The 26,374-nt window shown below is 58.0% G+C and overlaps 3 protein-coding genes across 4 annotated transcripts in view; 1 reads left to right on the top strand and 2 right to left on the bottom strand.

Moving 5' to 3' along the window:
• Positions 1-8,690, bottom strand: part of NSD1 (nuclear receptor binding SET domain protein 1) — a 59,699-nt gene extending 51,009 nt beyond the window's left edge. The window contains exon 1 of the mRNA XM_062502139.1: positions 8,056-8,690. Coding sequence (XP_062358123.1) covers positions 8,056-8,685 — 630 coding nt within the window. The 5' untranslated portion in view covers positions 8,686-8,690. The remainder of the gene's footprint in view (positions 1-8,055) is intronic.
• An 84-nt stretch (positions 8,691-8,774) lies between these two features.
• Positions 8,775-10,319, top strand: LOC134049495 (basic proline-rich protein-like). The gene has a single exon (XM_062501977.1). The coding sequence runs from the start codon at positions 8,775-8,777 to the stop codon at positions 10,317-10,319; it is 1,545 nt and encodes a 514-aa protein (XP_062357961.1).
• A 6,645-nt stretch (positions 10,320-16,964) lies between these two features.
• On the bottom strand, positions 16,965-22,947 carry FGFR4 (fibroblast growth factor receptor 4). Of its 2 annotated transcripts, XM_062502516.1 has the most exons (17): positions 22,875-22,947; positions 21,670-21,939; positions 21,475-21,564; positions 21,186-21,352; positions 20,975-21,098; positions 20,503-20,693; positions 20,250-20,388; positions 19,973-20,166; positions 19,585-19,730; positions 19,322-19,443; positions 19,112-19,222; positions 18,785-18,975; positions 18,265-18,387; positions 18,119-18,189; positions 17,748-17,885; positions 17,574-17,679; positions 16,965-17,487 (listed from the first exon to the last, which is right to left on the bottom strand). In XM_062502516.1, exons 1-17 carry the CDS (start codon positions 22,945-22,947, stop codon positions 17,341-17,343), a joined length of 2,403 nt encoding a protein of 800 aa, XP_062358500.1. In that variant the 3' UTR covers positions 16,965-17,340. The 2 variants fall into 2 exon arrangements, with proteins under 2 accessions (XP_062358500.1, XP_062358501.1); XM_062502517.1 differs by lacking the exon at positions 21,670-21,939.
• Positions 22,948-26,374: the final 3,427 nt, after the last annotated feature.

Raw genomic sequence — 26,374 nt, 5'->3', positions numbered from 1 at the left:
TGTTTCAGCAAGTGAGGAACTGCTGGCATTACCAAAACTTTGCAAATTTTCACAAACAATTACCCACAAATATCTCATTATGTCAGAGAACAAGCAAAAAAACCCACAAACTGAAACCAGGTCATCAGATTTGTCCCCTTCTCAGCCTTATTTTTGTGCTCCTCTATGTATTATCAAATTGCTCACAAGCAAGACATCAGATAAACACAGCGCTCATTTTTCAGACATGAAGCTTCCAAATCCATGAAATGAAAACCAGATTCAAACTATGTGAAATGAAACTTGGCTATTCTAATTTATATGTGTATGCTCTATTCATTACAGCTTAAGCTGGAACTAGAATGAAGCAGGACTAGAGAACAACATGTACAGTGCAAAGAGTGAATACTGTACTAGAACCTCAACAGCTAAAAAGTGTGAGTTTGAGCTGAGTTAAATTAAATTAACTGTCTTGTTGCTTGTTTTGGTATGGTTGCTGATGTTTGGGTGTTTTAAGTCCATGGGATTCTTTAAAAGCAACAAACATTCAAGGGGGGCTTAAAAATCTCATTTTCTGTCGAAGTTTTTATTTACCCACAGGAACAGAAGGGATAATCCCACTTTGCTAGTCCAAATAAAAAGATGCCTCTCACACAAAACCATAACCTCCTGAAAATGAGGTGGTATTCAGCATGTAACTACCTCTATCTAAAGACACCATTTTTCCAAAAGAAACAGAATTTCTATTAATATAAAATTAAGTTTTAATTTGCACTTAAAACTTTGACTGCTTCTTCTGAATTTATACTAAAATTCCAATCAGAATTTTTGAACACTAGCAGGGCAATAAATTTAACTTGTGCTTATTTTTTTGTTGGTATCAAAGCCATGACCCGAGGAAGGTTCATGCTTCAGGCACGAGGTACTGCAAATTTATGCTTCCAAGAGGCTTCCAAACCTTTCTGTGATGAATCCAGCTTCCAAAACATTAAGAACATACTGTGAGAGGACAGCCAACTAGAATCAAAAGGAACCTGACTTGTTTTACTGCTGTTATTTAGAAATCTGCAGACAGTCACAACATTAGCAGAGCAGTAGGAAGTCTGAACAGGTGCTTGGGAAAACCAAACAACAAAGTAACATCAGGGCAAGGGGAGGAACTATTAAAAGGGTGATAACCATTCTGCTCCTCACCCTTGTGTTAGGCAACAGCAGGTTTCTATCTTTCCACTAACAGTGGGAGGGAAAGTCATGAACACACTCCTCCAAAACCAGTAGAGCATGGAAGCTTTAAATGGGGCTGAGGGCAAGAGCCTCACTGCACACTCAGCACTGCAGGCACTATAGGAGCTGAAAAAGAAACTGGCAGTTTCCAGTGTGCTGAGATACTCCTGTGCAGGAAATCCACTGCTCACTTTTTCCTAAAGAATACCACACCAAAAGGCATTCCATCCTTTGGCTTGGATGCAACAGTTGAATTGCTCCACCCAACTCAACACTTCTGGCGACCCACATGCAAAAGTCAATGGCTGAAAATATAAAAGGAGTCCCCAGTGCATTATTTCTGAGGAGTGTCAGAAAGTTAAAACAATTAGTCTCCTATTTTACTGCATAATCCGTTTACTATAAAATTGTTTTCTTCCTGAAGAGCCCAGCAGTGGGATGTGCTATCTCTAGCAACCTCCACAGCTATCCCAATTACTGCATATGACCAACAGAACAAGTTCCCTATCAAAAATTCACTCAAAGCTTTTCATGCCAACCCTTCCTACCCCAGTGGCCTACCCCATGAGGAGGAGGATGGGAAAACACATGAGGAAGCCTCCTCCAGAACTAGAGATGTGCTGTCCTTTCACTGTGACTCAGCTACCAGCAGTGCTCCCACAACACTCCCTTCCCTGATGCCACTCATGTGGTGCCCCTTCCACCTGCAGCCTTGCTTTTCACCCAGAACCCCAGCAGCATCTCAGCCCCACAGAAACAGCAGGGAATTCTGCTGGAAAGGACACTCATTCACCTGTGGATTGTGCAGTTCCATCACTGCCAAGGCAACAACTAGTCCAGGCAATGAGTTGGGACAACTTAGCACAACCCTTCTGCTCTGGCTGTGCTCGAGACAGCAGTGAAGGCACCCAGCCAGGACCAGCCTGTCCCTGAGAGGCAAAGAAGTGATACACAAGGTGACTTTTCTCCCAACTTCTCTTCACCATTTTTCCAAAGAACTATGTGAGATAAATCTTAATAATAACCACAAAGAGTCAGCATGTCAGTTTTAACAAGTGCTTTACCATCCTTCAGCAGAGGCAAGACACACTGCTGAAATTCCTCCTGGCTTCATCAATGCTTTTGGACACAAGAGAGATGGATGCACACTGAGCCCACCTTTATCTCTGTCACACATTTAATCACTGCTGCAGAGCTACTGTGAGCAGCCACAATGGAACCAGATTTCTAATTTAACAAGAACAGAGCACTTCAGCTGGCACCTGCTCCAACACATGGCAGCATCCTCCCCTCTCCTGGGCTCTGGGGTCAGGAGCACCCACTCACATCAGCCAAAGCAATGCCTGTTCTACCCAGGACTGAACCAGTGGGGCTCAAAACTTTACACCACACAGTTTTCCTCAGCATTGCACCACAGCTCTACAGCCATGCCAAACTCCAGATGGCTCTGTGCAGACAGAACAAAACTGAGGTCATAGTTTTTTGGTAGCAAAAGTGGCATTCACCTAAATTGTTGAGTTCTTTAACTCCTAGGGCAACCCCCTGCCTGCTAAGATTTCTCCTTTTTGATGTTTCTATTCCCTCTGCCTTTCTAAATGCCAGAGCAATAATTGAAAAGTAATCAAAATGATTATATATAAGCTGTCAGTCACAGGCAAGAAAAGCAGAAGTATATTCCAAGCAACTGCACTCAAAATTGACCATCATCCATACACTGATTTCTGAGTCACAAACGTATTTTCAAGAAATACCATCTCAATTATATCTCAGAGAATACTACTTTTTTCTTGGGGCTCAAGTAGCTTGTTGACCATATTCAGAGTTCACCTGGGAACATAAACCCACATAGTAATTGTTGCACATCACACAGTTTAACCCCACTTCTGGGAACAAGGGTGTAGTAAGGTGCAACAAGAAGCTGCTACATTGCAAGAGCCAGTGAACAAATTCACAACGTCATGCAGAATATGCAGCTCTGAAGTCAAAGGCCACTGCTATAGCATCAAACTGAGCCACTATTATTGATTTTACTAAGGCTTGACAAAAAGTTGTATCAGTAAAACTTGAATCACTGTACCCTCAACAGCCTAAGATTTGTTAGGAGAAGAAGGTTCAAGCTGTAGGAGATACATTCTTCCAAAAGAAATCACCAGCACCTATAGTCATTTAGCACAGCCTGACAGGCAGCATCCAGCCCAAAAAAACACCTGCAAAAGCCAATTTAGTTGCTACTACTGCCAGACTTAGAACTGCAAACAGCGTATTAACCAGGACATTGCTTAAACGACTTCCCTCCTGCTCAGATTTTAAAAGTTAAGTTTTAAATTTAGAAAGCAGAAATTACACAGAGATTTCTGTCATTATATCTAGTAAAACACCACTTTTAGAACTGTCCAATCTGCAAGAAAACACCTCTGGTTTTGCTGTTTGCAAAAATACAGGTTCAGCTTCAGAACATGAACCGCAAAAGCATCAGTCATTCAAATTTCACATGGCACACCAGGTATTTTCTAGAGAAACAAAGTCATTTCCTGTAACACAACGTACACAAACAGATATTTCACACTTAATCAGCAATCGGAGAACAAATACAATGAAACAAGGAGAGAAAGGGCAATCTCAGCCAAATGCTATGATAAAACGCTTCCAGGATCCAACCTGCTGTGCAGGAGAGCTCTGGATCCTAAAAAACTGCTCAAACCCCTCAGAATGAGCTGCTCTCACACACAGCAGGTCCTGCTATGACAGCTCCTAACACTCACCCACTCACACCTCCACCATGACCAAGTGGCAATGCAGCGTCATCACACCGTGAAAGCATGAAGTCATTAAGGACCTCAAAAATTTATGGTCAAGCAATAACACAGGCCAAGACAGGGCCCTCGCTGTGGAAATTCCCATTTTTCTGCACTCCCACCGCGGGTGTAGTCCTTTATAGGTAAGTTTAGAGCTATTTAAAGCAAGAATGCCCTTCAGTACAAGGCCTGGTAGGTGCCATCAGGCTGTACAGTAAAGCAATATCCACCTACGTGCTCTCTTCTAAATATACCATCTTCAAAGAGTGTAAATCCTAGTGCAAAGGCGGGATGTGTGCAAGATCAGAGGCATGGGGACAGCAGCATGCAAAGACCCTGTTCTCTCCAGGTGCACAGAGTGGGAAATGATGCCTGCAGGAATCACTGACAGCCAAACAGAATTCATCTCCTCATCAGGAAGATGCCAACTGACCAAGGAAATTTGCATTCCCCGCTAAAACAAACCACTGCCTATCTACTGCATCTCAGGGATATAATGTTATCAGTAGCTAGTTACACTTCCAATCAACAGTCTGTAGTAGGAGATTGTTTCAGAAATGTTTACAGGAGTAGCGAGGATCACATGGCTTTGGTTCCTTCAATTTTATTTTAAGCAGAGAGAGAAATGGCACCAGACTCGTCAGTTAATAAACCAAGCACCAGAGTAACTCTCACACAGGCAACACCAACATTTTATAACGAGCGCAGCCTCCCACAGCTGTAGATCAGAACACAACTCAAGTTCATAATGGATTAATTCTACAGAGGACTCTGCTGGCCTTCAGTACTTCTAACACAGCGCAGTGTGATTCTGGTGAAGCAAAAACCTTCCAGCCTTACACACATGCTTCACTCATTCCTCACACCCAGCCCCTGGAAGCAGCCATTCTTAGGGATAAAACATCTGGCTCTAGATTTCCCTGTACCTCACTGCCATTACCTAAACATCACACTCCTGCATTGTGGGAATGGACAATAAGGAAATAATAATGAAAAGCAACACTGAGCCTCATGCAAGCCTCTGCACATCCTGGAATCTGAAATAATCAGGGTTCCATGAAGAAAACAGCTTGTAAATGCAAAATGCACACACAGCAGGAGTGGCCCAGATGTACCTGAATCCAAGAACTCTCTGCTTCCTCGAACGCTCAACTCTGCAAATAAAATGACTCAAACATACTTTGTACACAGTAACTAAAACCAACAAGCTAACAAACTGAAGTGTTAAAGCATCAAAAGTTACATTAGAAGAGCAAAATTTCCACATGAGAGTTCTGCAAGAAATAAGTCCACCCGCTCCAATGCCCCAGCATCTAAATTCAAGCAACGTCTGTGGCACTCAGACTTTCTGTGGCTGTACCCACCCTTCCCAGCACTGCAGTCTGAACTCACCTCTCCCTCCAACTGGACATAATGCTGTCCAGGGCCTCTGCAACTTGGAAATACCAGGAGAGCACTAGAGACAAACTCACATCAGGATGGTAAAAGACAGAGACATTCAAGATCAACCACTCATTTAAATTTAAATGGCCATAGTTCAACATGTGCATAAGGCAGCAAGCCAGCAGCTGCCAGCAGTCACCCTATCACCACCTCTGGAAAACAAGACCCAAGAACTGATGTTATCACTTCCTTCTCCAAAACACAAAATCTGTCAGGAGGTGCTGGGAACTTCAGACACCCTTAGGGGAAGATTAAGTTGGCACTTAAAAGTTTTAGTTCAGAATATGCACACCTGTCTTTACAACTGAATGGTATCTGAGCAACCTCCCCTGTTGGGGGCAATGTTTGAGAGCTACGGGGTGTCAGGGCTATTAACAAATCCCCATGCAAAACAATACCTGCAACCACCCCTCCAGTCCAGAGGCTTTACTTAAATGCTGGAGTTTGCATCCCACTTAGGACTGAACCAAATTCTGGTCCTCCTGCTGCAAGCACTCTTGACATTTCAGAAATCGGCCTTTTCAAAGCAAGCATCTATCGAAAAATTCAAATCTTGCAAGGGGCAGATACAGATATACACACACTTCCCTCTTGGCAAAACAGGAAGTTTGAGCAGCAATGGCACACTCAGAGCCATGAGCTCCAACAATAAAAGCTCTGAGACAGTCCTGCTGTAAGGTGGAGGAGCCCCATCAAGAGGCAGCATAAAGCTGGCACCTGTAAGAGTAGCCCAGCTATGACAAACAGCTGTGCAGAACTCCCAGAGATTCGTGATGCTTTTTTTTGGGCGGGCTTTTATTGTAAGTTTTAGCAGGTTGATTCCAGTTACCAAACACAGATGAGACTGGAATTAAATGTCTAAATGAATACATGACCTAAAGAGCAAACCTGGGAATTTCTAGCTACTATGCCGTGTTCAACTATTAAAAGATTTTAATTGCCTCAGTGGTAACTTGGCACACAGAAAAATCTATCTTTTCCTACTCCACAAGAAGTGGAGCTAAAATGAAAGACCACTCAGACAACGTGCATTTACTTACTGAAGAAAGAATGTAGGACTTAGAGAAAGCAGGACCCCAGGCTGCCTAAAAAATGCTGTTCTTCTCTGCATTTTTTTTTAGGAATGCAGATGTGCTTTCAAGTCACCAGAACAACCCAGCAAGGCTAACTACAGCATACGGGTAAGGCAGTTTTACTGAAAAGTCAACCCTCATTGTATATTCAAATAACAGGCTACATCACTAGGACGGTTTTTCCACCGTACCAGCTGCAGTTGTGTGGAGCATGTTGTAAAGGCAACTGTTGTGAAAGTACCTCTGCGAGCTTCTGTTTACAAAGTGAGACCCTCCCACAACTGCATCACTGAGCACATGTCTGCGAGAGATCCCTGCTTTCCTCTGCAAAACAAAGCTGAAGAGATGCACAGACCTCAGACCCACAGCAACCTCTCACCACCAGAGACCGAGGGATTCTTCCCAAAGAACACTGAAAAGTACCTGCAAGCCTGAACTGTTCCACAAACAAATTAAGCTGCTGTCAGCATCTTCCTGAAATCACCCCTTCCACGGTCACTGTGTGACAAATGCTCCCCACCTCCCAGAGCACCCAGCAGGAACACTGAGTGCTCCCGAAGGAACACAATCCTCCCTAGAGCCTCCCAAGCACTGCACGCACCAGCACGATCTGTCCGGCATCAGTGGCTCTACTGAAAATAGAGAGCAACATGGTTTCGGTATTAGTCCTGTCAAAAGAGCTAATCTCCAAACCCTGCATCAATACTTAAAGCCCAGAATATCCTTCAACAAGGAACTCTGAGGTTCAAAAAACATATTGAAGAAATACACAAAAAAACCCCCAACAAAACAAACAACCGAAAACTGCAGGAAATGTACATATATGGCTGTAAGCAAAAGATTACACTGAGAAACATCTCTTATACTTGGATTCAAAAGCAAATTGCACAAAAAAATACTTAATGCATCTATCTCCTTTCAGAACTCCTACAGTTCCATCAGTTCCGCCCCATATTAATTATATTATAATTAAAAGAAATTTGTGACTGTAGAGAGAAATTAAAAACAATTTTTAAAAAAAGTCAGCCTGAATAAGAGGCAAGGTTTGCTGCCCGCGAGGTCTGTCAGGCCATGACACGGCCTCTCCCCGGCCACCGCCAAGGTCTCACAGCTCGGGAACCTTAGGCCTGGCCAGACAAAGAGCCTCTGACAGCGTTCAGCCGGAGAGGTAGGAGACGGGAACGCTCCCCCCTGCCCTCTTCATCTGCACTGCGCTCAAAAAAACCCCTTCCAATGGGGAAAGAACTCCATCGAACTCCGCAGCGAGTTGCTGGGCAGAAGGATGATGCCTCTTATTCCTGACGGGAGAAAAGGCAGCGGGGGGGAGCGCGGGGGGCCGCGCCGGGACACAGGTGCGCGGTGAACGCGGTGACAGCCCGCGCTGGCCCCGGCACGGTCCCCTCGCTTGGTAAGATGGCTCCCGTCCTCCGGGGTGCCGGGGCGAGGGAGGCAGCGCGGCCGGCCCGGCCCGGCCCGGCCCTGCCGCACCGCAAAATGGCAGCGGCCACGGCCCCCCCCGCCCGCGCCCCGGCGGTGCTTACGAGTTGCAGGGCCGCCAAGGACTCAGGCTGCTCCCCGGGGCCGCCGTCCGGCACGGACTCGGCCGGCTGCAGGCGGCTGTCGGGGCCCCGCTGCAGAGTAGAGCGGCCGCAGCTCCGCTGGCCGGGCTCTGTCGCCGCCTCCTCGTCGTCGTCGTCGTCCTCCTCCTCTTCCTCGTAGTCGTCGTCGTCGTCGTAGTCGTCGTCGTCGTCGTCCTCCTCCTCCTCCTCCGGAGTCTCGGCGCCCTCCTCCTCCTCCGGCGCTTCCTCTCCACCGTCCCGTAGGAGCAGGGGGAAGGCCCGGGCCCCGCGGGGCACCTCGGCCGCAGTGTCCAGAGCCGCGGGCTGGCGGGGGCCTGGCGAGCCAGGGTCGGGCAGGGCCTCAGCGCCGTCAGAGGCACCGCCGAGGTACTCGGCGTTGATCATGGAAGCCAAGTCCTGCAGCCGGCGTAGCGGGATGTAGCAGGACGACGGGTCCTGGCCGTAGCCGGGCTTGGCGGCCGCCAGCTGCATGGCGGGCGGCTCGGGGCCGCGGGTCTCGCCAAAGGGGCCGCCCTTGGGCTCGGCGGCCGACAGCGAGGTGCCGAAGGGGACGAGGCAGCTGCGGCAGCTCACTTCGCAGGCCTGCTCCATGCCGGGTGGCGGGCATCCACCTGCGGGCACAGCACAATGGGGTCAGCCCGGCCTGCACCGCAAAATGGCAGCCGCACCCGGGGGCCGCGATGGGCTCCGCCAGCCCCGCTCCGCCACTGCCGCACTACAGGCCCCAGGCCGCAGCCCGGCCACCCCGGCTCGGCTCAGCACGGCACAGCCGGCGCTGGGGTCGCTCGCCCTACTGGGCGCTGCCGCAGGGGCCGCCGCTCACCTGCGGGTGCCGCGGGCGGCTCGGCGCCTGCCCCCGGAGCGGGCGGATGGGGAGACGCGCCGACCCGGCCCGGCCAGGCCCCGCCGCCGCTCCGCCGCCTCCCTCCTCCTCCCTCCCCCGCATGCGCGCGCCCGACGCCGCCGCCGCCGCCATCCCGCGAGGGCGCGCGCCCACCCCGCGCGCCCCCGCTCTCGGGGTTCGGCGGCCGCGGCCAATCAGCGCGCGCGCGCCCGCGCGGGCCTGCCCCCCCCACCCCCCCGCACGAGCACCCCCCCCCCTCGACGGCCCCCCCCTCACATCGCGGGAGGGGGAAGTGGGGAGGGGGCGCTCAGTGCTGCCCCCCCCCGGCGCGCCCCGGCCCGGCCTGCCCCGCTCCCCACATCCCCCCACCCGGCACCGCGGCCTCGGGGCCGCCGCCCCGCACCTCCATCGTAGGCGGCGGCAGTGGGCAGTGGGCACCGGGCGGGATGGGACGGGGCGGCCCCGCAGTCTCGCCCACCGCTCCCCCCCCCCCACCCCCACGCCGGGCAGGCCCCGGGCCTGCGAACGGCGGCGGAGCGGGCGCCAACAAAATGGAGTCGGCCAGGCCCTGCGCCCCGGCGGGGCACCCGGGCGGCGGCAGTCCCCGTGCACCGCTCGGCACCGCTCCCGGCCCCGGTGCCCGCGGGCGGTCAGCGGGGCGAGTGGCGCGGTTCGCCGCCCGCCCCCGCTGGGCTCGGGTTACCCCCTGCCATTGTCCGCCGCGCCCCGCGGGCCGGCCCGGCGCCCCCGCCGCGCTCCCCCGCCGCCCTCCCGCGCACCGGCGGGCCGGGCCGTCGCCCTCCGCGGGGCTGCCGTGCAGAACCGTGGGAGCCTCGCCGAGCCTCGCCCGCCGGGGAGCGGTGCCGGGTGCCCGCGGCCTGGCTGTCCTCGCCGGGCTCCGCCGCTCCTGGACAGCCGCGCTCCCACCCGCCCTCCCGCCGCCGAGCGGCGCGCACCGGCCCCGCGCCCGCCCGCTCCGCCGGGATGGGCCGCCACCGCCGCCCCCCGCAACCGGCCCGCGGCGGGCGACGGCTCCGTCGCTACCTCCGATGCGGGCCGGGGTCTCCGCCGCCAGCCGCACGGGTCCGGGCGCCGCGCCGCGCCGCCGCACCGGCACGGCTGGGCAGGCACGGAGCGGGGGGCAGCCGGGGCAGCGCGGGGATGTGGCACCGGGGCGGTGCTGCCCGGGCCGTGCGGGGGGCAGGGCCGGGCTGCCGCCCCCCGGGATGCCGCCGCGGAGCTCGCCGCGGCGCTGCCCGGGCGGACCCGCTCCCCCCGCCCGCCGCTGCCCTTTGTTTTCCCCCCACCCCCCCTTCCCCCCCGGCCCGGCCGTGCGGGAGCCCCCGGCCGCTCTGGCGCCGCGCTTCCCCCGCCGGGCTGAGCCCCGGGGCAGCCGCTCTGCACACCCAGGCAGGGAGCACCCGCTGCCCGGGCCTCACTGTCCCGCAGGCGCAACTTCTCCCCGCTGAAACGCTGTCCTGCAGCAGCTGCGGGCTGGCACCTCAGCGGGGCACTGAGGACTTGCCTTCTCCTTGCCTGCTCACCTTGTTAGCCCCACTGAGGATACCTGGGTTCCTGATGCCCTTGTGGGTCTTGCCCAAGCCCTCCCTCTGCCCTGTCTGTGGCTGGTGATGGAGCAACCATTTCTCCCACTATCTGCTCCTGAGGAGCCCCACCAAGGTCCCCGACCCATTGCCACCCCACTGGTGTGCTGCCACCACAGAGAGTCTGCCATGTTCAGCTCATGCCACTCCAGCACACCCACGGAGGGTGGGGTGACTCGGCAGGAAGTCTTGTTCTTGACATGTTTGTACCTCTGAGGTCCCAGCCCAGGGCTCAGCTTGGTGGCACCCGACCTATTTTAGGCCCTTACCCTCCATGCTCACGTATCATGGTGACATGTGGGAGCTGGGGCCATGCTCTGCCCCAGTGCTGAATGAACTTGGCACTGAGTTCCAGTATCCACACAGTTCTCCCCACCTTTGTAGAGCTGGGGCATCACCCGTTGTGCCTGGATCCCTTAGTTTACATCAGAATGGGGGAAATACATAGTCCATCTTTCCAGGATCGACTGGTAGCCACAGCCTGGCACACCTGGGAGAGGGCCCAGCAGTCAACTTGTCTCCTTTCTCATTGGAACAGCCTGCCACACACGTTTCTGCCACGTTCCCAAAATAAAGCTAGTGGTTTATTAAACCCCCCCCAGGGGCAGGCAGGGCGTGTGCAGAGCCAGGAACGCCTGGTGTCTTCCCAGAGCCTGGTGTCTGAGGGCCAGTGAGCAACCTGGGGAGATGTTTAAGGCTGTTCCCAAGCAGGGAAACTGTATCCTGGGCACTGACTGTCACCAGCTGCCCTCCTTCTGCTGAAGTGCCCCATCTTAGGCCGAGCAGGGAGAGCCATCAGGACAGGCACCAGCCTGTTTTCCCCTGTGAGCCCTTGGTCCATGGGCACATGGAACAGCACATCCCAATGGGACACTGGTGTACAGGGGCTTTACTGCCCGGGCATTGCTGCCCAGGCAACTCCGTGCACCCCGAGGCATATCCACATCCAGCTGTCCCAGTGCGGCCCGGCAGTGATCCACCTGCAGCCATGCAGTTACTGGAGCAGAGGGCAGCGGTGGCGAGATGCCCTCAAACGCACTTCCCATCTGCTTTGTCACTTCTGCCCGTGCCATGGCCAGCGCCCGCAGGAAGGGCCCTTCTCCAGCCCTTCTCTTCCGGCAGAGGAACAGGGAAATGGCATCCCGGCCACTGCCTCCCGCTCCCGCCCGGATGTGCCGCGCAGCGGGCAGCGTGGCTGCCCTGTCGCCGCAGGGCTTTGTCTGCGGGCAGCAGCGGGGAGTGTGGGCAGCTACTGCCTCCTCATCGCGGGGTTCGCCCTGAGCCCCCCACCCCGCGATCGTGCTCACTCACAGCCCAGCCCCGCTCCCAGTGCACGCTGGGGTTCTACGGCCGGTCAGGCCGGTAGCCACGGAACCGCCCGGCACTGCGGGCTCCCTCTGCAGGTCCCGGTGCCCGCGCACAGATCGCGTGGCGCCTCCACGGGAGCGGCCTGGTGCCCCCGCGCCCGGCGGGAATGTGCATCCCCAGCTCCCGCCATGGCCACTCCCCGCCGCCGCGGTGATGCCGAAGGGACCGCGGCCCCGCACCGGGGGCTCCCGCGCGCTTCGCCCGAGGGAGATGAGGGCGTCACGGCCGCCCGGCGGGGAGTCCCAGACCCCAGCGTGGAGGGAGCTATGGCCCACGAGGGTCCCGCGGGAGCCGTGGGCAGGATGAGCTGGTTGCGAGTCGCCTCCGGCCGCGGATGTTCGCCGGGGCGGGGCCTGGGGGGAGCGCGGACCCCGGGAGCAGCACCGGGATCCTGCACAATGGGCCGGGGGCGGTGGCTGGAAGCCTTGGCCGTGGGGCTGGATCACGGCCGGGAGTGTGGGCGAAAGGGTTAAGGAGTCGCGGCGGCCAGGGAGAGGGCTGGCCCGGCTAAGGGAGAGGAAGGAAGCAGAGGAGGAGAGGAGCGGAGAGCATCCTGCCCGGAGGGTTTGCCGGGGGGCCCCTTTCCCCCAGGAAGCGGTTTGCGTGGCTTGAAACCGCAGGGCTGGAGCGGCGGGAGCGACGGGTGGGGCTCAGCCCGGCTCCGTGCCCGCAGGCGCGGCTGCACCGGCCCGGTATCCCTGGCGCCGGGGCTGCTCCTCCTAGCGGGGTTAACCTCTGCTTCCTTCACCTTGCAGTCCCCCTGCCCTGATGCTTCCATGGATCCCCGAAACCTTGCGGGAGGCAGCCTAGGGGCACACAAGGGCGGTGGTTGCGGGCAGGAGCGCTGCCACGAGCTGAAGGGGACAGAAGCCATCACTGCTGGGCAAATCTGCCCGGCGTGGAAGAGCTATCACTGCACTGTCACCTGGAGGCCAGTCTTTGCAGCAGCCATGTGCAGCAGCATGAGGCTAATCCGGAGGGGCCGAGGCCCAGGGTGCCCGTCTGGGTGCTGCGGCTGCTCTTATGGACCACTCTGCTTCCCCAGCCTTCAGGTTGCCCCCTATTCCCAGCTTGGGGGGGCGTGGGGGGGGGGTCAGGGCTACCACCTCTGGGCAACAAGGCTGAGCTCATGCTGGGCTTTGATCCTTCCACCCAAGGTAAAGCCAGATTCACCAGGCTGGAGTGCCCATAGGGTGCCCTCCCCACACTGGTCCTGTCGCCTGGAAGGATACAAACGGGATCCACATTGGGACACAGAGCAGTTCTGCAGTCCAATCCCCTGCCTCACTCCCAGCCCCATCCATCAGTGCGGGTGATGGAGAGCAGCGCAAGGATACATCCCCATGCTGCAGACCGTTTTTCTCCGTCGCGTTCGTCATCCATCCAACACAGTCCCGTGCCTGTGCAGCCGCGAAGGCTCCTGTCACCAGCCTGCATGCGGGGGATGTGCGGCGGGGATGAACTGCTCCGTTCTGCCCGCCCCGCGCAGCTGCTCCCGCCGGCCGGGAGATGGGGCTGAGAGTCCGCGGCTTCCTGCAGCATCGGCGACTCTGGCCGGCGGGCGGGGGGCTATGGACGGAGGGTTCCCAGCACGGGACCACCGCCCTCGCTGGCATCCCCAGCCTGGCCTGTCCGGCTGGATCTGGGGATCCACAGTGGCGCTGGAGCCTCGGCTCTGCCGCTGGGGGGACAGGGGAGTGCGTGAACGGAGGTGCAGAGGTGTGTGTGCGCTTGTGTGTGTGTGTGTGTGTGTGTGTGTGTGTAAATAGGGCTGATGGTGTACATGTGTGTGCGTGGAAGCGGGTGCGCGGGCGTGTATGAAGGTGCACCGGGGTTTTGTGGGGGATGTAGTGTGTGTATTTGGCTGGAGTGGACGCATGCTTAGGGGATGCTCCTGGAGGGTGTGCCTGAGGTGTGTGTGCGGGATGGTGTGAGTGCGCACGGACGTGTGTGTGCAGGTGCTTCTATATGGATATGGGGGGATGCCTACATTTCTGTGCCTGCCTACATCACTGTGTGAGGTGTCCCTGGACACAGGAACTATGTCGGGATCCAATGTTTGGATTCCTCCACAGGAGAGATGGGGCCCTGCCTCAGCCTCTTCTCCGATGTGTGGGTGCTCATGGCCCCCTTTTCTCTGCCCGCTGGCCCATGTGGGCTTTTCCCTCCCTTCACTTCCCGGGCGCATGGGGTACAGGCATGGGACAATGACAGGCAGGTCGTGGAACAGGGGCTGTGGCAGCCAGAGGGGCAGTGCCAGCTCCTCCTCCTACCAGTGGGACAGACAGCATCCTGGTGCCTCTCCGCCCCCCAGCCTCATCCTCTTCTGCCCGAGGGCAGAGGCTTTCTGCATCTCACAGAAACCAGATTCTCCCCAGAGATAAAATCCTGTCGCCTTTGTTTTGAGGAGAAAAGACAACATCAGCTCCCGGCCAAACAACAGAGTCGTTAAACAAAGGCATCTCCGGGCAGGGGCTCGGAGCCACATCCCCGAGCTGGAATGAGGAACCAGCTGGTGTCTTGGCCCCTGGGGTGCTCCCCCAGGGCTCAGCATTCCTCCCAGGACCAGAACCATATCCATCAGCACTCAACATTCCCCCAAGGACTATAGCAGCTCCCCCAGGACTCAGCATCTTCCCCACACACCTCCTTCCCCCACCCCCGGACCAGAACCGGGACCTTCCCTAGGGCTCAGCATTCCCCCGGGAATCACAGCATCTGCTCCAGGACCACAGCATCCCTCCAGAACTACAGCCAGGGACCACAGCATCCCATGAAAGACCAGCAGCATAGTGGGGTGGCTGGGAAGGTTCTCAGCCCCACCAACACCCCATATCCCATAGGGACTGACAGACATATCCCAGGAACAGGCAAGGGGAATCTGCAGCCCTGGAATGGCCAGATTCTAGGGCGGGGTGGGGTAGCAAGTTAATGGTCCCAGAAATTGGGCAGACGGGATGCCCGCAGGCATGGCCGGGCAGGGATCGGTGCCAGGGCCCAGAGACTGGGAGCAGGCGGCAAAGGGGGGTTGTGGTGGTGGGGGTATGTGGGAACGCTGCCTCAGGAAACCAGCAGGATTTACTGGGCTACACGCTAAATCCCCCTCACAAAAGGGGCCTGTTCGTGCGGACAGGATGCTGGTGGCTCAGCCACACTTGTTTGGCCAGCAGAGCCTGGCGGATTAAGGACAATTGGTTCAGCCCTGACAGAAAATACCAGGAATGTTAAACAATAAAAACTGCCTCCAGTTGTCGTGGGGCTGCTTCCCTGCCCAGCCATGGCCTCGGCTGCCCTGTGCCTGGCAGAGCTGCCTCAGGCACAGACCATGTACCCACTGCTGCAGCATTTGGGGTTCACTGGGGGATGCAGTGGTGCCTGAGGACGGGCTGAGGACTCTCCCCCCAAGCTGGGGAACGCAGGTGGGCACTGCCAGGACCCTGAAAGCATCCCTGGGCTGCAATGGTGTGGGTTGTTGGGCTGTGGGTAGTAGGCACTGCCTGCACCTGCAGCAAGCCTTTAAAGTGTGCAGAGAATGAAGAGAGGCTTTGGCAGGGGATGGCAAATCCCTGATCACAATATCCCCTTCATCCGCCCTCCCTCCCTTTGGTATTAAGCATTAGCAAACCCACCTATGCCTCATGTTGTGAAATTGGCTGTGGCTCCGTTTTCCAGGGAAAGGGCAGCACAGGGTGAGCAAGAACTGCCTGCTCTCTGTGCTGCCCTCAGCATGGAGACCCGGCTCTGAAGTGAAGTGGCGGCAAGCTGGGCACAGCCCCTCTCTATGTTCAGTCCCACTCCTAGCCGGGATCTAGGCAGCCCCTGTGGGCAGCTTGGGCAATTTGCCCTTCAGCATGTGAATGCCCTATTCAGGACTGTGCGAAATGCATTGGTTCTGGCACATTACGGGACAGCTGGGATCCTTCCCAGGCAGGCAGGCTGCCGGGACAGGCAGGTTTCACACCTGCCAGTGGGCTGTCTGCCTCCACCCCCCATGCTGGAATGGGGGGCTCGTCCCAACAGAGAAGGAAGCTGGGCTGGGGATGGAGGCTGCAAGCATTCCAGTGGAGTGAAATCCCCTCAACAGCCCTGTGAGGGGCTGTGAAAAGGATGGTTCTGAAAGGTGTTGGGCTCCCAGCACATACAGTTCACAACAGGTACAGAACCCATGGCTGAGTCAAGTCCCGAATTGTGTGTCTCTTGAGATCCCAGACCCTGGCACCATCACAGCAGCAGCCAAGATCTAGAGACTCTTTTTCCAGCTGCCCTGGGCTCAGGTCCTGCCCCACAGCACCTGCAAGCCCCCCATCTCCTTGGGCTGTTTTGGGGCAGGCTGTGCCAGAAAGCCAGCTTCCATGCTGGAAGAGGGGCTTCCAGGCAGGAGGCTGTGAGTACAGCTGGGAGCTGAATGAGGAAACCAGATCCTGGTGCTAACGCCTGGCAAAGACTGGCCCTAGATGAAACCCTAGACCCAGGGAGCAGGCTGGCAGGAGGGGGTGAGACAGCTGCAGCCCTCCCTGCCCACACTGCCATAGGGCAAGGTGGGGCAAAACAGACATCGGAGAGCAGGGGCTGGAGACACCCAACTTGTGCTCCCACGGGCTTTGGGGAGACATAGCCGATAACTCACTTTTATCTGGAGTGCTGGGCTGGCCTGGGCAGGAGGGTGCGGGAAGTTCCCAGTGAGTGGGGCTGGGCCCCAGAGCACTTTCCCAGCCTGGGAGCCCACGGCAGTTGGGGGATCAGTTTCAGGGCAATGCTGGTAGCGAAGTTCACGGTGGCTTAGTGCAGTAGTGGCTAATAGGGAACAGATGCGAGGGTGCTTTGTGCTGGAGCAGGCCTGGAGGCACAGGAGTGGGGACATCACTTCCTGCACCTGTGGCACTGTCTCTGTGTCCCCCAGGAGTGATTGCAGGCCCCTGGACTGGCTGGAGGGCAAGGAGGCAGTGAGGAGGCAACCCCTGGCCTGCCTTCCAAACTAAGGTGAGCCCTTTGTGCCCCAGGAGCAGCCCAGAAACTGCACTGGGGTGTATTCCAAAAAAATAATTTATCAGGTTGATATTTCATGTACATAAATATTCATCTCTGTGGCTATGTACAGATGCAGTGGGGCTCCTGCCCAGAGACACTTCCACTGAAGCACTTGGCAAAGCCCATGTCCCTGGGCAATGCCATGGGCATCCCAGGCAGTGCCCACCTGGAAAGTTTCTAGCTCCTGCTGCCCCACAATACCAGGCAGATCTCAGCCAGGGCTGATGGCCAGGGCTGATGGCCCAAACAGAACCTGGAGAGAGGGACACCCTGCCCTGGTGCTGTGGCTCAGGGCCTTGCCCACACACTGCTCAGCCTGGACAACACAGACACCTTTGGAAACCTGCACCCCCTCTCTGCAAGGGCAGAGCTGGCTTCAGCATCACCCTTCCCTGCCCTTCCTTAAGTCCTCACGCTGGGGTAGGAGAAGAGGCGGGGAGCCAGTGGCAGTGGGTCATGAGTGAAGACGGAGTCATCAGAGGAGCAGGAGCTGGCAGTGTCCTCACAGGAGGGCGAGTACTGCTCGAAGGGCATGGAGAGGTCCAGGTACTGCAAGAAGGGATGGTGTCATGACCACCAGCGCTATCAGTGACCACACTGCCCACTCCTCCCCCACCAGACTCCCCTTCTCTCACCTCCTCTGAAACGGCTGCCAGGATCTTGTCCAGCCCCTCCACGAGCTGCTTAAAGGTGGGGCGCTGTGAGGGCACAGCGTGCCAGCACTCCCTCATCAGCATGTACCTGGGGATGAGGGGGTGTTAGTGGGGGTCTCACTGTGCTCCCTGTCCATCCACCTGGCACGTACTCACAGCTCATGGGTGCAGTTGGATGGCCGGTCCATGCGGTGCCCCTCCTTCAGCAGCTTGAACAGCTCCTCCACAGGGATGCCAGGGTATGGGGAGCCCCCCAATGTGAAGATCTCCCACATCAGGATCCCAAAGGACCACCTAGGATCATGCATAGCAAAGGGAGGTGAAATACATTTACTGCACCCTGCAGTGCTGTGGGAGCAGGGATGGGAGAAGGTGGATCACCCCTAGGGAATACGTCCTCACAGAGTACTCCCATTCTGCTCATAGGGACCCTCCAGTACATGCATAACCCCACAGTGCTGCATTGTTCAACACCAACAGCATCCTCAACCCACACCCAAGAGACCCTCACTCCCCTCAGGACTCACACATCACTCTGGTGGGTATACACACGGTCAAACAGGGCTTCGGGTGCCATCCACTTCACTGGCAGGCGACCCTATGAGAGCAACCCCCTGCTTAGCTCAGGCCTGTCTGGTGGTCCCTGTGCCCCTCTCCCAGAAGCCCCACTCACATTGCTGGTTTTTTTGTAGTAGTCGATATCGTGAACGTCCCTGGCCAAGCCAAAGTCAGCAATTTTCATCACACTCTCTGCTGTCACCAGCACATTGCGAGCAGCCAGGTCACGGTGGATGCACTGCCAGGGGGGAGCATTACCCACAGGGGTGTGAGATGGATGAGTTGCAGATGTCCCCTTCAAACACTGAAATCACTGTTTCCCTCCTACACACCCCCCAGCACCCCTGCAGTGGTGGGGCCATCCTGTTGTCAGGCTGGCAGCAGTGACAGGTGCAGCAGGGGGGGTACCTACACTTCCCCAGGAGGTGGGTCAGGCTTTGAGTCCCACATTTTTGGGGAGGTACTGCCTTGAACTTTGCTGGATGGGGCTGGGAGGTTCTGGACAGATAGGAATGGGCTGTACTCCCTTTCCACAAGGACAGTGAGTTCACCAGGGATACAGCTCCTCTGTCACCACCATGCTCTCCCAAGCTGTGCCCAGCACAGGTAGCCCACACAGGCCAAGCCAGCCGTACCCGTTTGGACTCCAGGTACTCCATGCCACGGGCCACCTGGTAGACGCAGGAGACCAGATCCTTAAAAGAGAGCTGCTCCTCAGGCATTGCCATGACATCAAAAGCGTAGTCAGGTGTCGGGGGGCGGCGGGCACGGAGGTACTCACGCAGGTTGCCCTTCGCAGCAAACTCCACAATCACGTACAGCGGCCCTGGGAATGGTGGCCACTTGCTCAGCCCCCGCCTTGTCCCTTCCCAGTTAGCCACAGACTACCCCCAGTAGTCCCCATCCCTGATCCTGCTCCATGCCCGTGGCCTGCCTGAACCCTTCCTGCACAGCCCCCTCACCATCCTGTGTGCAGACTCCCAGAAGGTTGATGATGTTCTTATGTTTGTCCATGAGCTTCATCATCTCCATCTCGGATATGAGGTCAGCCAGGTCCTTGTCGGTGGCATTGTCTAGGGAAGGAGGGCTGTGTCACGATGCCATCTGGGTTGCACCCCTTCATGGCACTGATGCCACCTCCGTTCTTTCGACACTGGCACAGGAGCCATTACCTTTCAGCATTTTGACAGCCACGGTGATGGCTCTGTCTGGCCGGTCTCTGTCTATGCCGTAAGCCTCTGCCCGCACCACCTGGCCAAAGCAGCCTTCCCCCAGGGGTTTCCCCAGTACCAGCCTGGCAAGAACAAGCAGAACCATGAGATCACAGGGATGGCCTTCTGGTGGCCAGATGCCTCCCCATCCGCCATCTGTATGCTCCTGTCCCTGGGGCAGCTGGGGAGAGCAGGCCCTGTCCCTGCCCTGCATGGCACCGTACTTGTCTCGGGGGAACTCCCACTTGGCATCAAGGGGCAGGTCCAGCTCCATGACACCAGCCAGCATTGGGGCACAGCTGGAGGAGAGTCGGGTGACGCGCATCAGGGATGTGCTGGACTTCCCAGAGGAGCTGGAATCCAGGGAGAACTGTGGAGAGAGAAACAGGTCCTCAGCCATCCCATCCATGCTCCAGGGCCAAACAAAGATGCAACAGAAAAGCAAAGAGACCCTCACTGGGAGCAATGGGAGGAGGGAGCCATAGGAGGCAGTGGGAAGGGCAGCCCCAAAGCTGGCAGCAGGGTAAGGTGTGATGGGCACAAGTGGCACTTACAGAGCGCACTGCTCACCAAGGTCCCTCTGCATTACCAGGGCCCAAGTTTTGTACCCACCTGTCGAATGAGTGGGAATTTAGAGAGCTTGTGGACTGCCATAGGCTCCAGGTGCTGCTTGCTCGACTGCGTCTGCATCCGGCACAGCACCACGATGATAATAGCCATGGCCACGGCAAGTGAGCCTGAGGTGTAGATGATGATGTCTGTGTACTTGGTGTCAGGGGCCTCAGCTTCCCGCGCCAGCTTCTCTTCTGCAGGAAGTGAATGAGTTGGCCTGAGGCATGGAGCCTGTGTGCTGGGGATCCCAGACCCCATACCAGGACTTCACCCCTACCTGGCAGGACGGTGAGCCAGGCAGACTGGTAGGAGAGGCCGATAGAGTTCCCTGCCAGGCAGGTGTACTCGCCAGCATCCTCCATGGACACATTGCGCAGGTACAGCACCTCCACCTCAGAGCTGTTGATATCTGCAGTCTGTCATAGAGAGGGATGGTTGGTCAGTATCCCTCTTCTTCAGGGGGCTCTGTGCACCCCTGTCACCACTTTAGCATGGGTATCTGGGACTTGGGTGCTTCCAGCCTTTGTTACCTTGAGCACTTGCACATAGGGGACCCCGTCAGGACCATAGTTGCTGCCATTCACTTCAATGTGTTTCAGCCACTGGATGTGGGGCTGGGCATCACTGTAGACCTTGCAGAAGAACTCCACATCACTGCCCACCAGAGCTGTGGTGTTGGCAGGCAGGCCAGCCTGCAAGATGGGCCTGTGTGGGGACCTCTCTGTGCACAGGGAGCAGAGCAGTGTCACTGTCATGGTGGTCAAGAGCACAAGCTTCTTTCTCCCTCCTTCTCCACCCACTGTGGAGCCACAGAGAGCCCTTCCCCAGCCCTCAAACAGATCAGAACAACCTGAGCCTGGTCTCCATCCCATGTTCCTGGGGTGCGAGAGACATGTGGGCTGCATCAGTGGACAGAACATGAACAGAGGCTCCTCCACCCCTTTCCCTGACCCCACCAGGTATGGGGAAGCCCAGATCAACACCATGCTGAGGAACCCTCACCCAGCACATCCAGGAGATAGCTGTAGCGGATGCTGCCAAACCTGTTTTCCACCAGGCAAGTGTAGTTGCCACGGTCAGAGGGCACCACGCTTTCCATCACCAGGCTCCAGTGCTGGTGACGGAGCTGCAAGAGGGGGAGGTAAGGCAGTGAGGTGAGCTGGGGAAGATGGGTCCTGGGAGGGAAGCTGTGGTGGGATGAGCTGGCCCATACCCGGATGCCCCCAATGCGGTGCTCCCCTCGGAACTCGCGCCCATTCTTGAACCAGCGGATGCTGGGGCTGGGGCTGCCTGAGGCCGGGCAGCGGAACTTCACCGTGTTCCCTGCAGGGACTGCATACAGCTTCTTGTCCATCCGGTGTGGGTGAGTCCAGTAAGGAGCTGGGGACATGCAGGATGTACAGTGGGAGGGGGCCTGTGCTGGGAGCAGGAGGCAGCAGTGCCCCATGCCCCTGGTTCTGCCCCACCTGCCCTCTCCTGTAGTGCCCCAGGGTGGCACTGACCTCTGTGCACATAGACTGACTCCTCATTTTGGTCTCCGTGGGGACTGTCCCCATCACTATCTTCATCATCATCACCTGATGCCAGGGAGTCTGCAAAGGGAAATGGACTGACAAGGACATCCCTGCTTGCAGGGCTGGGTGGGTAGTAGCTGCCTTGCTGCCCCAGGGATAGCTGGGTGCTGCTGGGGCTCCTACCCATGACAGAGATGGTGAAGTTGCGCAGGACCTCCCCAGTTCCCTGTGCCCGGCACACGTAGAGCCCTGAGTCCTCATAGGTGACCTCTGAGATCTCAAGCAGGCTCTGACGGAGATGGATGTGAGCCCCCGAGATGAGTGGCCGGGATTCCTTGTACCAGACCACACTGGCACCACTTTGGTTGGCATCACAGTACAGCTTCAATGTGTTGCCTGGGTCCAGTAGGAGATGTTCCTCTTCTGACTCCAGCAAGGGGCTTTCAAATAGCTCTGGAGAGATGTGGTGAGTGCCCACCCCAGTGCTCACCCCTCCCTGACAGCAGGACCCCTCCATATGCCTATCCTAGTGTGGAAAGCATGTGGTGTGACACAGCCCAGAGCCTGGCTCTGTCACCCCAGAAGAGGGTAAGGGCTGGACTCTGCCCTGAAGCACAGGGACATGGTTTTCCCAGTGGCACGTTCCCGTCCAAGGCCACACATGCCACCATCCTCCCACCACTCCCAGTGGTGCAGGGCGCTCCAGCCTGTTCTGCCTTTCTGAAGGAGGGCACCAAACCCCTCCAGACACCCATCATTGGACCTCTACATGCCCCAAGCATGGCTGGGACCCATACAGCCTGTCAGTCCTCGGCAGTACCCGGGCTGGCAGTGGAGCCCAGCTTGCCGATGGCCATCAGCAGCGTGTTGCACGTGGAGGGCAGAATCAACCTGGCCGCCAGCACAGCAATACCACGGCAGCCCGAGTGCCACGCGCAGGAGCCTGGAGGGCAAGAGTGTGTCTCCAGCCCAGTGCATGGCCAGGACAGGAGGGATGTAGGGCAGTTGGTCTCTGGTCCCCGGGGCACGTCCTCCTCCTGCACCCACGACTGCGATGCACGGACTGCGCGCACCTCGCCAGGAGCTACACACAGCAGCCACAGCCCACAGCGATCTCGCAACCCCTATGCCACGCGTGTTCACCGAACGAGCCAAGCCTCCGCAACAGAGGGACAGCCTAGCTGGAGCCACCCTCCTCCTGTCAGCGATGGAAACGCAGATCCCTGCGCCGTGTATCCAGCTCCCGCCAGCCCTGCCCTACAGGCAGAGCGATGGGGCTGTCTGCCCAGGGCAAGCACCCGCAACCCAGCTGGGATGGAGAAAGTATTCAGAAAGCACGACCCCACTCCCGCCGCCCCACGGCTCTGTTTCGCCCCCCGCAGCCATACCTGGCTCCATCGCCCTGCCCCGTGCAGCCGCCGCCAGCAGCAGTCCCGCCACGACCTGCAAGAGGGGCCGCATCTTCCAGGCCCCCCAGCGCGGGGGTCCCACCCTGCGGGACAGGCAGGGCTGGGTAAGCGGATCCGGGCGGGCAGCCCCTCCTCTCCCGAGGCACAGAGGAGAAGCAGTGCGAGGTCCCCAGGTCACCGCGAGGGTGGGTGTGCATGGACGGAAGGCAGAGCACAGGGGTGCCTGGGCAGGAATGAGAGGGGGCACGGAGAGTGGGAAACAGCCTGTTCGGGTGCCGGGAACCCGACCTCTCCAGCCAGTATCAGCCTGGTCAGGGCGCTAGGGGAAGTTAACTGGGGGCGGGGGACCACGGGGGATCCCAGGGAAGGGGAGAGTGTCCCGGGAGGGGAGGGGAGCCCGAATGGTGCCGGGGGCGAGGGTCGCGGTCGGCGTGGTTACCGGCGGTGACGGGCTCTCGCGGCGCAGCCGCCTGCGCTGCGCGGGCCGGGGCAAAGTCCGTGGACAGCGGGCTCAGCTCCGCCGCGCCCCACACAGTGGCCCCATGGCTGCAGGGCCGGGGACGGCTCCGGCTCCGGGCTCGGGACGGCTCCGGCTGCGGGCAGGTCGGGGGCTCGCTCCGGGCTGGCTCCGGCCCCGCTCTGCCGCCGTCTCGGGGGCGCGGACACTTTGTAGGGACGCGCTCGGGTTACAGCAGCTCCGCCCGGAGCGCTGGGGAGGTGGGAGGGGGGGACGGGGACCGGCCCCGCTCCGCCGGCACCTCTGCAAACCGACCCGCCGCCGAGCTGGACGGGGGAAGTGGGGGGGTAGCACCAGCCCTCCCCCCCAGCAGCGAGAGGCGGCCCCCGGAACTCCCCCCCCCGTCCCGGTCCTGCCGGTTCAGCCTCGCCTCGCGAGTGGGGAACGCAGGGGGCTGCAAAACACCCGAGGCTGATCGCCTGTGCCGTCCCCCAGGCAGACCCCACGCGTGGGAGCAGCAGATGGGACAGGGGGCAAGGACACCCCCGTTTCCCCCCGATTGCTGGGAGTGGCAACACTCCAGCCCGAAGCAGGTGTCGTGGCCCAGGCTGGGTACTGAGCGTTGCTGGGTGCCCAGCAGCCCACACGATAAGTGCGCCATAATTAGTTGTAGCGTTATCGCCTTCGGTGCCATAAAGTGGCTGTGACCCTCATTAGGAGCCCATAACAGAGCGTCATAAAACGTGGCTGAGCTGGGAGCCAGCGTTGGAGTGGCCTAATCTGACCCATAAACACTTCACCCTCACCTTCCCTATGCTGTTGGCTATGCTGGGGCAGGCAGACCTCACCATGCCCAGGCCTTGCTGCTCGTTGGCCCATGCAGAACCCCTGGGAACTGGGGGAAGCCTAGCCTCAGACACTCTGAGCTGATGTGATCCCAAAGAACAGTGGCCCCTGAGCATCAAGAGGGGTCCCTCAGTACATGGCCAGGATCTGACTCTAGAACTGCTCTCTTTTCCTGTATCCTGCTTTGCCACCTGCTTTCCAGCAAGATCTTCCAGGACTGTGCTGAGCCCCACACACAGCCTTGCTCATACCTGGCATGGATCCTGGGGCCCCGTGAGTGGGGTGCACTTTCACTGTCACCCCTCATTCTGTAGGGTCACACCGCAAGTCCTGGGCACAGCCTTGTCCATGCTGTGCCAATCCAGCAACTTCCAGCATGACACGGTTTCACTGTGAGGTCTGGTTGGTGCTACAGTCTCCCATAGCACCATCCACCCCGTGCTGCTCCCTATCTGGAGTACTGGTGTCCCCTTGGGGTGCAGAGGTGCACAGAACAGTCTTGGGGGCCAGCAGCCCCCAGCAGCTGTTCATTCCTGCTGATGCGTGAAGCGGTCGAGAACATCAATTTCACGGAGCAGCGGCCGCCCCTGCAGAGTTCACAGCGTGCCGGAAACACAGAAAAATGTTGGGTTCAGCTCAATTCGAACCAAAACCAAATTAAAACCAGAGAGAAGGGGACGTTCCCAGTACTGGGAACACCACGGAGAGCTGGGACTCTGGGGAGTCTGTGGGACCCAGAACCTGGGATGAACATGGAAAGATTCCCTGTATCCCAGGGTTCCCAAATGCTGAGTGGAAGAAGCCAAGCAGACCAGTGCAGGCACCTCGCCCAGTGTCACACTAAACATACCCACTGGGCTAGGGCACTTCCAGGCACAGGCCAGGGCTTGGTGGGGCTCTGTTGCAGGCAGCTGGGAACCGGTCACCTCCCTGCTGTGGGGCAGCACTGGGCTGGGGCTGGGCTGCCTGGCTTGATTTATAACACACAACTGATGGCAAACAAAAAGCCCTTCACAGCAGCCCAGCACCACCGCCTGCCACCCGCTGCCGGCAGCACCACAACGGCCTCTTCCATGCCAGCAGCTCAACAAGGGGGGGGGATTGTGCCAGCACAGCACTCAGTGCTGTGGGTGCACCCCTGCCCCAGCACCCTCCTCTGGTGCCCCTGTCTCCCCCAGCTCATGGGCTGCCCCCATCACTGTGGCACAAGGGATACGTAACCCGTGATTGCTTAGCTCAGACACAGCAGGGTGCCCAAAGATGAAGTGTGTTTTTAAAACTCCCAAAGATGGGGCAGAGGGATCCCTCTTGCCCCATGCCCGCTGGGAGAGACGACCCCCTGGTCATACTCTCAGCCTTGCTTGCATGTGCGGGGCCCCGCGGCAACGAGCATGCAGAAGGGGCCGGGCGCCGGCCTGCTGGGGCTCCATCCTCCCGCCCCTACCCCTTCCCCCAGGCAGTAAATCATCCCCACCCCCCTCATGAAAGGCCCATGTATGTGCTGCCGGTGCAGGGAGCCTGCCTGGTGCCAACAATATTGCTCTTGGAAGGCAGCCGGAGCTGCGGGAACACAGCCGCCCCTTGTGCCTGGCCCCAGCACTTGCTGCCACTCCCGCTGCGGTGGCACCTGTGGCCAGCCAGAGCCCGGGCAGCACGGTGGCTCCTGTGGGGGCCAGAGCCTGGGGGGCTCTTTCCTCCTGGAAGTTTCTCTTGGCCTCCCCTGAACGGCTCTTGTTTGGGGCACAGAAGCCCCAGCTCACCATACCCTGTACGTGCATAGGATCTGAGGCAGAGCAGGCTCAGCCTGGGGTGATGTGAACCTTCTGGCACTGAGGGAGTGGGTCAGCCCTGGAGCAGAGGGGTGAGCCCCAATACAGGGCTTCCAGCTCCATCCAGTCCCACTGGCTTTGACATGGCAGCTTCCAGCCCCAGCCACAACCTGCTACCCTCTTATCAGCAGGGAGCTGCTGAAGAAGGCAGGGGGCAAGCTGGAAGGGCAGGCAGCTGCCCCAGACTGGGCAGGGTATGTTGCAGAGGCTAGGTCCTGCCCTGGAGGCAAGCTACCAGGTTGGGGGCAGCACATTCAACCAGGCCCTGGTCTTCCCTGCCTATCCTTATCTCTGACTGGGAGGGACTGATGGAGCAACCCAGCTTGGTTAAGGTTTAACCGGGCAAA

The sequence above is a fragment of the Cinclus cinclus genome, chromosome 14, assembly GCF_963662255.1.
Source record: "Cinclus cinclus chromosome 14, bCinCin1.1, whole genome shotgun sequence".
In the NCBI taxonomy this organism is placed as follows: domain Eukaryota; kingdom Metazoa; phylum Chordata; class Aves; order Passeriformes; family Cinclidae; genus Cinclus; species Cinclus cinclus.
The sequence above is the reverse complement of the archived record's forward strand: the minus strand, read 5'-3'. Positions and strand labels throughout refer to the sequence as shown.